General features: G+C 41.0%; 1 protein-coding gene across 1 annotated transcript; it reads right to left on the bottom strand.

Annotated features, from left to right (window-relative positions):
- Nucleotides 1–1,737: 1,737 nt before the first annotated feature.
- LOC123501480 lies at nt 1,738–8,042 on the bottom strand. Its single transcript, XM_045250328.1, has 5 exons — nt 7,872–8,042; nt 6,720–6,937; nt 5,843–6,344; nt 5,214–5,369; nt 1,738–4,585 (listed from the first exon to the last, which is right to left on the bottom strand). The coding sequence occupies exons 1-5, from the start codon at nt 8,040–8,042 to the stop codon at nt 4,340–4,342; spliced, it is 1,293 nt and encodes a 430-aa protein (XP_045106263.1). The 3' UTR covers nt 1,738–4,339.
- Between the last annotated feature and the right edge of the window lie 5,412 nt (nt 8,043–13,454).

Genomic DNA, 13,454 nt, shown 5'->3' with positions numbered 1-13,454 from the left:
TAAGATTTGTATTTATTGCTTTTTAATGGGGTTTTCACACATTAAGGGCTTTGGTGTATTAAAGAAGGGTAATTTTATGTGGGTAAATTAGTGACATGTCCGTGGAAATGGAAAGGAAATATCAAGAATTCATTTTTATTTCCGGCCGGGAAACAAAAGTGCTTACATTTCTATATATTACAATTTTAAGATGTTTTCAGGGATTTAGGGCTTTGATGTATTAAAAAGGGTCATTTTGTACAAATAAATTAGTAACATGTCCGTGTAAATAAAAAAAAAAAAAACGAGAGAATCAAGAAGTCATTTTTATTTCCGGCCGGGAAATAAAAGGACTTAGATTTCTATTTATTGCTTATTAATGGGGTTTTCTCACGTTTAGGTCTTTAGTGTATTAAAAAAATGGTCATATTGTCAAGATAAGCTAGTGACATGACCGTGGAAATAAAAAGAAAAATAGAGAATCAAAGTTTATATATATATATATATATATATATATATATATATATATATATATATATATATATATATATATATATATATATATATATATATATATATATATATATATATATATATATATATATATGGGAAATAAAGTACTGCTATTTATTTATTTTGTTTGTGTGTGTGTGTGTGTTTTTGTGAAGGATAAAGATAGAAGAAGCACAAAAAAAATGAATAAAAGAAATATGATAGAAATAAGTGAGTGGTAATCAAATGAAACGAGAGAATATAAAAAAGAGGGCATTTTGCGTCTGGTACGGTCATAAGATGCGCTTCTGGGTCGTTTTATGTATTTATTGAGAAAAATAGGAATGAAAAGGAACAAGAAGGGATAAATAGTGAAGAAAAGATGAAAATATGTGCGTGGGGAATCATGGGAAATCAATAAATAGCAAGGAAAGGTCAACTTGAATCACGCCGGAACATGGAAGGACCCACTTTCATACTTACTATTATTTTTTAGAGAAAGATAAAGATAGAAAAGATAAAACAAAGGGAGGAACGTTAAGACAGAAGGGAGATACATTAATCGCAATCAAGGGAGATAAAGGAATGTCAATGAAAGGTCATTTTGTTTTTAGCGGAGATATGAAACTAGTGTGCATTTTAAGTTTTAACCCTTTCAGTGATATGACGCGTTTTCATATTCATTCTGCTTCCTATTTGTGATATTATACAGCTTCAGAAACTCATGCGGAGATTAGAATAGTGAAAACTCTGGCCATTAATCTTCTGACCTCCATAAACTCTTCTTAATGTAAATAAAATCGTCTAATCATACCCAAACTCATGCTAAAAATACGTCACAGAACTGAAGGGGTTAAGGTTTGGCGATAGGGAGAGAAAAGATATGGGAAGAGATAGAATATGAGTACCCTTGAGTAATTTTGAGTAGATAAGTGGTTTGTAACAATATACCGGGCTGCTGCATGGTCTTTTTCTCTCATCTTATTAACTACCAGTCTTCTCTGCTCTCCCTTTTCAGTCTAGCTTATAAACATTGCATTCATTTAACTTAACTGTATTTCTTCTTGTATATTTCCACTGGTGGCTATGGTGTGTGTGTGTGTGTGTGTGTTGGTCTGGTGTGTAATAGATTCTACACATTCATATCCTCTATGCTATTTTCCTCTTTCATGCTCCAGTTTCTCACCATTCCTGTTTTAAAGAAGCCATAATGTATAAACTCAACCCGTTCATTATTTATTTGTTACAAGGATTAGAGAGATAAGATTTATTTATGAATTTATTAGACAATGTAAAAATAAATATCATACAACCTAAGAATAAACCTTCATACACTATATACACACAATACACTGACATCATTATTGCCGAGAGAAGCAGGTAGCTGGAATGTTTGAAACAGTACATTTAGAGATAAAAATTAGCTTATGTTATTACTATGTACAGCTTGAAAATGGCAGTGAGCTGTAGCTGTTGTTTCCCCCACACACAGGGAGTTGTATCCTTACGCTAATGAGAGGCAAGGCTGGTCAGGGAACTCAGAACACAAGGCAGCTGGCATGTACAAGTCCTGTATCTATACTACTCTCATCACATTCCCACTGAAGATCTTAGCTGAAAATTATGTTTAGACAAAATAACAACTGTGAAAGGCCAGCTGATGTATAATAGTCCTGTTTCTATATACTCTCATTACATTTAAACTGAAGATCTTAGTTGAAAAGTTGAGTATAGACAAAACAAGACTGTGAAAGGCCAGCTGATGCACACAAGGCAGCTGTATTTGAGTCCTACTTCAGCCTGAGTTTCCCTCCCATCTTGCCTTTCACTTGCCTTATAATACCCATCAGTCAATGCTGCAAAGAAACAACTAGTATGAAAGGCACAGGGAGAGTAATGGAAACAGCATGGATGGTGAATGTTGTGAAATAAAGGCACAGAATAACGTACGGAAGTGACATTATTACAGCAGGCCAAGTATTGTATGAGGAAGGATTTGGCTAATACAAACACCTGAAAGATAAAAACTGAGAACTAAGTACATGATCAGAGAAGCAAAAAGGAAACCATATAAAACAAAGTAAAATTTAATAAAAATATCAAAATTATCAACACCTAAAAGAAAAACTGAAAACTTAAAATGAAAGAAAAAGATGATAAAACAATATAGCAGAGAGCACACCAAGTTTACCCATGAAAATATCAATAAGGAATAGAAACAAGGGTAACAGTAAGCCTTCAGCAAGCCGGCAAACACTGCAAACAAGGCTGCTGAGTGCAAGAAAAGCCTGAATACTACACTGGGAGGCATCAGATTCACACCACACACACACCACACCACCACAGCACAACACCCTTCATGATGGTGGTGGTGGTGGTGGTGGGAGATGCGTCACTACAAACTGTCTTTTTCTTTTTGCTGTTTGTGTATATACCAAAAAGTTTCATAATTTGGCATCCTTAGAGCTAAAATATATATGATAATTTGTTCAGTTATTCACACCATTATATCTAGTTTAAATAGCTGTTTTCTTATATACAAGTATAAAATTATAGAAGAGTATAGAAGAGTGATAGTTTTTTGTTCTATTGTGTGAGTAATCTAGGTTAGCTTGTGTATGTTTGTATCTGGTGCACCAAAAAGAAATGTTCCTTCACTATAACTTAATAAAATATATACAAAAGTTTGACATATTAAGACAAGGCAAGACACACTGGTACTGACACAACACTTGAAACAGATCAGAAACAGTAGACATATTGAGACAAGACATGACACACTACTCCTGAAACACTTGAAGCAGATCAGAAAGATAAGCATTCCTAAACTGTGACATTACCCTGTTTTGCCCTGGCCAGCACTCTGAGGAACACATCCACAGAGGCAAAGCACCAGACACACAACAGATAAGAGGAAAATCATGAACATTAAAGAACCCTATGCATGTTGGTACTAATAATGATAATAATGACACTAATGACAGGAGGATGAAGGGATGTTTTTGTAATGCATGCTACTTACTACTAATACATTCATCAGACCCCTCACTGAAGGTGGCTGGCTGAGGCAGGACATCCCACACACTCAGAACAGTTACAGTGAAGGAAGAGATTAATATAATTGAGTTTTAAACCCATGCACTTAATAATAATGAATAAAAAACATCCATAATGTAAAATAATTGAGCCATGAATCACAGTAAGACGTTATCCTTTCACCATTTATGACAGACAGATCACACACTTCAGAAACGGGCTGTGGTAGCACAAATACACCAGAAATGGTCACACAGGGATTACAGCCACACCTGCTCCCTGTAATGACTTGATACTGAATAGAAATGGATCAAAGGTAGGTAATGTAGAGGTAAATACTGTAGAGACTAAGTTCTTCACCCACCTCATTTGAACTACAGTAAGGCACATTTATTCTGAGATGGACTTCATATGAGAGTTTACTGATTAGAGGCATTCACATCACGTAATAAAATACAAACCCTCTTTACATTACCAAAACAAGAAAGATGCACCAAAAAGCCACCTTTCACACCCTCCTTGTACAATTCACAGGAGAACTTACACACCTACACATGCACACACTATCACAACCATCCATTATGTTACCAAGACAAGAAAAGAAAGATGGTCCAGTCACACATTCCTCTCATACCACTCACAACACACACACACACACACACAATTACTGTACCAATACTCTTTGAAGTTGCTAAGACAAGAAAAATTCACCAGTCACAGCCTCATCATACTACTGACAGGAACACACACACACACACACACACACATTATTACCCCACCAATCACAGGAGCACACACACAATTACCAACACTTCAGAACCATCATCATGCCTCACAGTCGCCTCAGGTTCCTCTTGCACTTGGCAGAAAAGATCCCTGAGGCTTGGCGAGTGCGCGGCCTCAGCACAGGACACTCCTGGGGGCGGCGGTGAAAGGTGAGGTGACAGTTGGTGCAGTAGTCGTAGCTGCAGACCTTCCTGCTGCATGTGGCTCGGTGTTGGGACTTGTGAACTACTGCCGGAGACTTGCATTTGACACACTTCTGTAGCTCCTCCCCCTTCGGTAGGTTCCTCCCCTCCTGTAGTGTTGGGCTTGTGTCAGATTGCTATGTATTCATTTATATATAAGAGTAATGATGCAGGATAATAAATGGATACTAATTTATGGAACATCAGTAACAAGAATCTCCTTATAACTGCTTCTGTATTTCCACTTTTCTTTATTCATTTATATATGAGTAATGATGCAGGATTATAAAGGGATACTAATATAGAACAGAAACAAGAGCCTCCTTACAACCATGCCTGCTTCCATATTTCCATCTTCCTATGACCTAAACTCATTTAAGACAGATGTTTCAAGACATTTACTCCATTCCTTTTACAGTACAATTTCCAGTAATGACGCAGGATAATAAAAAGATACTAACTTATTGAACATCAGTCACAAGAACCTCCTTACAAATCTGCCTTGCTTCTGTATTTCCATCTTCCTACAACCTGAACTCATTTAAGACAGTTTTTTCTAGACACTTATCCCATTCTTTTTGCTAACTCACACCTGCTTGGGGAACTGGCATCTAAGTGGGCCTTTTTTTGTTTTCTTTAATGTCTTTTGTTGCCCTTGGCCAGATTTCCCTTCTTGCATAAAAATAGATAAAAAAAAAAGAAAGAAAAGAAGTCACCACACACTCTTAGCTCACCCACCTGTATGAAACACTCCGACAGGGGGATCACCTTCTCGGGGCTCCGGGGTGTGCTGGTGGTGGGGAGGTTCTGTATGGCCGACAGCTGCTTGCGAGGGGACAGTGTGCGGTATGTTGAGCTGCTGCCCTCATTCAGTCTCTTCAGCTTGAGGTTTTCCTGTAGCAGAGTGTTGGGTTACTGGTGTGAAAATGTTAGGTTGCTTTTGTCATGTGTCATTTTATTCGGTGGATAGTTGTGTTGTGTTGTCACACAGGTGACTTAACATTATAAGTATAATGGTGAATGCCACTTTACTGACCAAAGTGGATTGCAGTGTGGTGGTAAGAAGACACATAGCACTGGTAACTTGACATTAATAGGTGTGAAGGAAGAATATTGCCTCCTCTACTGACCAAAAGTACATCAAAAATTATCTTAAGATCTAATTTATTTGTTTCTCATTGGATAGTTGCACTGTGCTGGTAAGAAGACACATAGAACAGGTAACATGACAATATGAGCCAGGTGTAATGAATGAATGTTACTCTATTGACCAAAAGAACATAAAAATATAAATGATCTCAGGATCTTATTACCTCACTCTACTCGGTAACCATGAAGACACCTGTAATCCCCAACATGTTCCTCACCTGCCCCACACGGTCCCGGTCACTCCTCTTGGCGTTGATGTGGTTCATGCGCCTGCCGTTCAACACCTTGTCCTGCAGTATCAACTCCCGCAGTTGTCTGTTGACATGGCTCATCCGCAGCAGGTCTTCCCCATTCAGGTACCTCAGGACGCGGCGGGCAAGATAGTCTGCCTCCTTCAGCAACCGAACAAAGACTGCTGGTGACTTCCTAAGTCTTGTGATAGTTCTTGAAGGTGGCAGCCTGAGACCCACTGTTGTTTTCGTCTTGCCGGGTTTATGTAGTGTCTCCAGCGACCTCGCCTTGACCCTCAGTGGTTTCAGGTTGACAGGCGCCTTACAGGTCATCTCCAGCTCGTCTATCTCCAAGGTCGTGGTGGTGGTGACGGCGATGGGGGAGTCTGATGTGGAGTTGTACCTGTTCCGCCTGGTGTTGCCCTCAATCTTGGGTAGTGGCAGGCGGAACACACCCTGGCAGCCATTGGTGTGTGGTGTGCTGGTGAGTCTGCAAGGGGGTGAGTTTGGCGAACTGTGTGTGTGTGTGTGTGTTCTTAGGCAGTCAGGCCACACAAGGCAGCTCCTGTTAATCTATTCATATTTTTAATCTTCATGCATATATTTAGGTAATCTTCCCTTAAAACTACTGTGTTACCTTAACTTTGCCTACATGACCTTAAAATTATCTTATGCTATCTTATCCATACCTAAATTAACTTAAACCTACCTTGTACTATCTTTACCTTATCCAAATGATCTTAAAACTACCTTATACTATCTTAACCTTACCTAAATCAACTCAAGCTTACTTTATCTTAACCTATCTTAAATTACCTTAATTTTAATCCTACTACAGACAGCTTCCACACCACATTCTGCTCACCTGGTGGATCTGCGTGTGACCTCTGGTGTGAGGCTGGGCAGCCCCTCAGACACCACCACCTGCTGGCTGCTGCCCTCACGAACTGACTCTGGGGAGGTGAGCACAGAGCCATAGCCAGAGTCATTGTCAGAAGAAAGGGACTGTGGCTTGATGGCCCCCTCACCCTCCTGCTGGGGTGCTTGGCTCACCCCTCTCTCCATGGCGCCCCTTGCTACACCCTGAGGACACACAGGATTAGTTACATGCCACAGAATAGATGAAAGTGACAAAGATAAAAAAAACTGTCTCCTTCAGGATCTGCACCAACAAACACACACAACTATGCCTTCCCTCAGCCCACCACTGCCTTATGTCTCCAGCTCACCACTAGGCAAGGAACATACTCATTCTTGGTACAGGGATTAGTTGACTCATCAGGTTGGCTATCCCTTACTGCTATGGTTTTGGCAGACATAAAGTACCATATGGAAGAAAAGTAAATAAAGGGGATAGCCCGCTTCTGAGGAAAAGAGTGAGTTGTGTACTCTAAGCATATCAGTTGTTGGTCACTATAATGTATAAAAGTGCTGGATATCTATCTATCTGGACACACCACCACTAATTACCACACCTCTCATCAGCGTATAACTAGCTAACTAACTTATAACGCCTGCCTCACACCTATAGACCAGCACGGGGCAAGATGGGTAGTGGTCTCCGCTGGGCCTGGGGTATGTGAAGGTCCCAACTTACCATTCCTCCCCCCACTTGAACACAGACACCCACACATCCTCCCTGCTGCATAAAACTCCCATAATCTTGCTGTTCTGAGGGCTGCGACGACCACCACCACCACAGATATCAATATTTACTTCCGTTCCGTTCAGATCCAGTTTACAGATTTCAAATATCGATACACACACCTCCTCATTTCTTCCCCACATCCTCCACAGCATAGAACTCACCTCAGTTCATGTAATTCTCCAGCCACAGACGAATATTGACACTGTGCAGCAAGACTCATTTCAACATTCAAATATTTAAAGGTCTACTGTGGCGGTTAAGTTCCCTCCCCTTCCCCCATCACTTCCACTTCCATCTCCCGTCCATTTCTCCCCTCCCGCGGCTTCTTCATGGGCTTACACTAAAGGAGGATGGTTAATGTGTACTTACCGTCCCTGCAGAGGAGTAAAGTGTACCAGCATTTCTGTGTTTAAGCCTGAAATTCGGTGAAACGTACTGCCGAGCAACTACTTCCTCGAAATTTTTCCGCCAAGTGACGTCACGAAGTAAACATTTGGGAACCTGGTTGCGTTCCACTTTCGTTTGTGGCTTAAGCTTCATATTTATTGTTTTTATTTGTATCTAATACTTTCACATGCTTACCTTTGCGTGTAATATATTGTATATTTAATTTGAATTATGAAAAAGTAATATATATATATATATATATATATATATATATATATATATATATATATATATATATATATATATATATATATATATATATATATATATATATATATATATATATATATATATATATATATATATATAAGAAATCTTTAGTATAAGTAAGAAAAGTGTTTCTGTGGAATGTCAGGAGTAGCAAGTGGGGAAGAGGTAACATAACATAACATAACATAAATAATAGGATAACAAAGGGCCACCAGGGCCCATCTAGGTTATCCTGTATCAGTCGCACAGCGACCTCGTCATCAGTACTTAAAGATACACTTACAAGTACACAATACATTATATACTAATTCTAAATATTTGGCCCATTAACAGGGCTAAGTCCTGCATCGAATTCCTCTACAATCTGTAATCCCCATACATGGGGATCATGTCTTGTTTAACTATAGTAAATTTCTTATAAAACTATCATGCAGCGCTATACATAATTATAAATCTAATAAATTTAAGTGCTTATCTAATCTGTTTTTAAACATTGTCAAACTAGTGCTATTTACAACCGTCTCTGGCAATGCATTCCAGAAGTCTACCACCCTATGACTAAAGAAATATTTTCTTATATCTAACCTGCAGCCTTGCTTTCTAATCTTCCTGCCATGATTTCTAGTCCTACTTCCCTCCTCTAAGGTAAAGAAAGATCTCACATCTATGTAGTTTGTATCTGAGAACATTTTAAATAACTCAGGCTGGTAGTTAGTAAGTAGTTGGGTTTTTCAACAGGTAGTAGGAAGACATTTAGAGAGAGACTGGAGTATGATTGTTAGAAATGGAGAAGGTAGAGAATGGGATGTAAGGAAGTGGAAGAGTGAGATAGACAGAGTAGTGAAAGGTGTGGGACTGGATGACTGGAGAAATAGGATGGAGCAAAAGAGTACCTTGGTATGGTATAGAGAGAAAGAGGCCCCAATGTATGAAAAGTGGTATGAGGGAAGCCTGGGTGGTGATCTTCTCTTCCGAGCTAGGGCACAGTGCATGGATGTGAATGCAAGGAATTATAGATGGTCAGAGTCCCGCAGCAAAGTGTGCCAGATGTGTGACTTGGGAGAGGATGAGACAGTGGAACATGTGGTGCTGGAGTGTGTGAAGTATGCCAGAGACAGGTATGAGATGATGCAAGTGGTGCTGAGGGAGCTGGGGCATGACAGAGTGGAGATGACAGGAAGGGAATGGATGGTGTTGCTGCTGGGACTGTGTGGGGAGACGAATGAAAGGATGATTGAGGCTGTGAAAAAGTTCCTGGAGAGAATGAGGCGTGCCAGATGCAGGAACTAGTGGTATGAAAGATGGTGATTGCTCTCTTTGTTGTCTGGTGTTCTTTATGTTCCCTACAGGAGCTGCCGATACAAAGGCCTGACCCAGAAGAAATTCTGCGTCACCTGTACCATCAAGATCAAGATCAAGATCAAGATCAAGATTCCCCTATCACGTTTTGTTTTATGTTCGAATTAATAATATATTTTGACGGCTGCATTTATTATAAAATCATTAGATTAAAACCTTTTTCTTAACAATCAAAGCAGAATAAGTAATAGTAAAGATAAAAATTCAAAAATGACTTTCTTTTATACATCTTATAGCAATTTCTCCGTTTGAAACAAAATTGGCGTAAAAGGGAAGGCCACAACAGCGGCCGTCAAAACAACACTTATTATTAGGGGAGGACTCAGAAGGACTATGGTGGTGTGGAGGAACTGAGAATTATCTGGTTAGTGAGCGTTAAAAGAATTAGGGTGAGAGAGATTTTGGTGTGTGTTGTATGTCTCCTAATTTCAGCTGTTTAACCCTCCCCCCCACTCATATACCCCAACTTAAGTTTGTATCTCCAGTTTGGAATGCAGTCTATGTTAAGTTATTTGACTATTCTGTAATCTGAGCAATGTTATCTACACATAGGCCTGTATTCAGAAACACTTTGCTCTCTCACCACGACTATTTTCCAAGGCCACAGGGATGATTAGCGGAGTTTTCAAGAGTGTTTCTCCAGTTAATGATATAGAAATCTTGTCATTCTGCCGCTAGAACCGTAAAAATACCTTAAAAACTTGTAAATTTATATAAGACCTCTTGAAATAATGGAGGTGAAGCGCAGAAGTGTTTAAGAATACGAGCCTATAATATATATAGTCTTCCATCTTCAACAACTGTATGCACGAACCATTGCCAACTTACATGTTACTATTGTGTAGGTGGCGTGGAAGGAAGCAAACTGTAGGTAGGTGTTTATATATGTGTTACAGTCACTGCCTGACATGATTAACCCCTTCGATACTGAGACGCATTTTTACCTTGAGATTTGTGTACGATTAGACCATTTTATTGTCATTAGGAAGGATCTATAGAGGTCAGAAGATTAATGGCTACAGTCTTCGCTATTTCAATTTAAGTTTCTGAAGCTGCATGAAATCGCCTTGTGGAAATAGTAAGTAGAATAAAAATGAAAACGCGTCCTAGTACTGAAAGGGTTAAGTGTGGGTAGCTTTTCAGTGACATGTCTACTCTGTCTTACTACTGCTGATCTTTTCAACATGGCCGCTGTGATGAATGTTAACAGTTCACGATAGAAGCAAAAAGAAAAAAAAAATGTTGACAGGTAATGAAGAGAGGAATTGAATAATGCTAAAGTTAAAAGGCCACTAGTCTGCGGTCTCACCTCACCTCACCTCACCACAGAAGCGAGGCGTGTATAGTGTATAGTGTAGAACAGGGGTTCCCAAACTTTTTGTTCCTCAGTACCCTTAGACTCTTTTTATAGGTTCCCATGTACCCCTAACACTAAAAATTAAGCTTGATAGTAAAAAAGGACATTTAAATATTTTGATATTTTAAGTTTATTAGAGTCTTCATGTTTAGATGACTTGACAAAAATGGCCGAATTGTTCACTTTGGGTTAAAAGCATGGCATTTGGCACAAAGTTAGTCTAGACCCTTATGAAGATTTTCAGATATGGGGCCATCATGAATTCTGCCCAGGAAGCGAATGGCAGCCATTTTCCAATATGGCCGCCAGTAGAATATTATATGCCCCCTCCCTACGGTTTTTCGAGGATGGCAAGGATGATTGCTGAATTTGAGTCTTCAGTGGAGGCTATGGAGAGCAAGCAGAGCAAAGAGATGAGGCACCTTGAACAGACTGCAAGCATTCAGAAGACGTTTGTCACACAGGTGTGTTCCCTGGTTGAGGTCATAACTGACATGGGGAATCCATTCATCGAGGAGAGCCAGGAGTTGATATGTCTTGACACCCATGACATCATGGATGAAGAAGCTGCCAAGTCCGTTCGTCAGGCTGAAGAACTTGGAGTACAGCAGTATCAGTCCTTTGTTGAAGAGCGCCTCGTGAATGGCAGCAAGCCTCTCAGTGACAGGATCACGAAGAACAAACTCCAACTGTTCGGACAACCTCCAGCAAGAGGCAAGTCCCAGTCCACGTCCAAGTTACAGTCTCTTAAGAGTGACTGCTCACTATTTTCGCGACTGTACATTGCGTGTCAATCACGAGACGGTGATCTAAATGAATTCTTCAGACACGAAAATCAGAGGTGCCCACCGTCTCTGTCTCAGGATGGCAAGTTACGCCAGGGCAAGAAGTCAGATCTTCTTGACTGCCTCACTAGCAGTGTTGAGTGTAGCATTGATGCTCCCGATTCTGATGCGATCATCCTCGATGGTGCTGCGCTTGTGAACATGCTGAAGCCAGTTGTTTGCACAACATTCAATGACTATGCAGACAAAGTCTTCTTGCCTTACATTGAAAAGCAGCTGGAGCGAGCAGACAGGGTGGATATAGTGTGGGACCAGTACCTTGAGAACAGCTTGAAGTCTGAAACCAGAAAGCGCCGCGGAAAGGGGATCAGACGCCGGGTTCAAGGGAACAACAACTTACCTGGCAACTGGCAGCAGTTTCTGAGACTTGATGCAAACAAGCAGGAACTGTTCACATTCCTGGCTAGATGCACAATGAAAATGCAGCACCGACCAGATGGAAAGCAGCTTGTTGCCACCCTAGGTGATGGTGTTCTTTGCAATCCACCAGATGAAAGCATCACTGCAGCACTGAGCCCCTGTACTCAGGAAGAAGCCGACACAAGAATGCTGCTGCACACTGCTGATGCTGTCCGACAAGGATGCCAGAAGATTGTCCTGCGTACAGTTGATACCGATGTGGTGGTCCTGTCAGTCGCTGCAGTGCCAAGGCTACACTTAAAGCACCTGTGGATTGCTTTTGGGACTGGCCAGAACTTCAAATACATACCTGCCGACGAAATAGCATCTCGCATTGGTCCTGAAAGAGCCACTGCTCTACCTATGTTCCATGCTTACACAGGGTGTGATGTCGTCTCATCCTTCACCAGAAGAGGGAAGAAGCTAGCATGGCAGACCTGGAATGCCTTTGATGATGTAACAGCCACGTTTGGTCTCCTGTGCGATGCTCCTGGAGAGATAGATGATGAAGCTATGACCATGCTGGAGCACTTCACAGTCTTCCTGTATGACCGCACCAGTGACCTGGACAGCATTGACGAAGTGCGCCAGCATCTCTTCACCAAGCGGGCATGCCAATGGAATCGCTGCCGCCAACGAGAGCTGCACTGGTGCAGCATGCCAAGAGGGCAGTCTACCAGGCTGGCCACATCTGGGGGCAAGCCTTTACTGCCGCTCCTGCCCTTCCATCTCCAGGAGACTGGGGTTGGACAGAGCCACCAGACTGGAAGCCACTGTGGACTACCCTTCCTGAGGCCAGCATCTCCTCTCGAGAGCTGCTGTGCTGTGGCTGCAGAAAAGGTTGCAGAGGTCACTGCAAGTGCAACAAGGCGGCCTTGAGGTGTACTGCTCTCTGCCAGTGTGGAGGTGACTGTGAAAACTAACAGTGACACTCACTGGGGCTATCGGCTGAGGCTCGGTGTGTACGGTACTGGACCGTCAGTGTATAGTTTGTGTAGTAATGACATTTTGTACCCCACTCTTTGTGTATTGAGTGTATTGTACGAGTGTATTGTGTACCACTATGTATTACCTACATATAGGGCTCAAGTTCGCGTAACGGTTCAGCTTTGTTTACGTATTTTTGAAGTAGGTTGTCCATATTCAACATATTATTAGGCCTTTCTCAGGGTCAGCAACCGCCTGATGACGGTCGGAGATTGACTCGACCGAGCGATACTATGGTAATAAAACTTACCGAGGACAAAAATCCGAAAAAATATGATGTTTTGGGTAAAAAAGGGGTATTTCCCCTATTTTCGCAAAAATTGTCATTTTAAGGTCAACCAAGGTCAT

Source organism: Portunus trituberculatus, chromosome 9 (genome assembly GCF_017591435.1).
Source record: "Portunus trituberculatus isolate SZX2019 chromosome 9, ASM1759143v1, whole genome shotgun sequence".
Taxonomy (NCBI): domain Eukaryota; kingdom Metazoa; phylum Arthropoda; class Malacostraca; order Decapoda; family Portunidae; genus Portunus; species Portunus trituberculatus.
The sequence above is the reverse complement of the archived record's forward strand: the minus strand, read 5'-3'. Positions and strand labels throughout refer to the sequence as shown.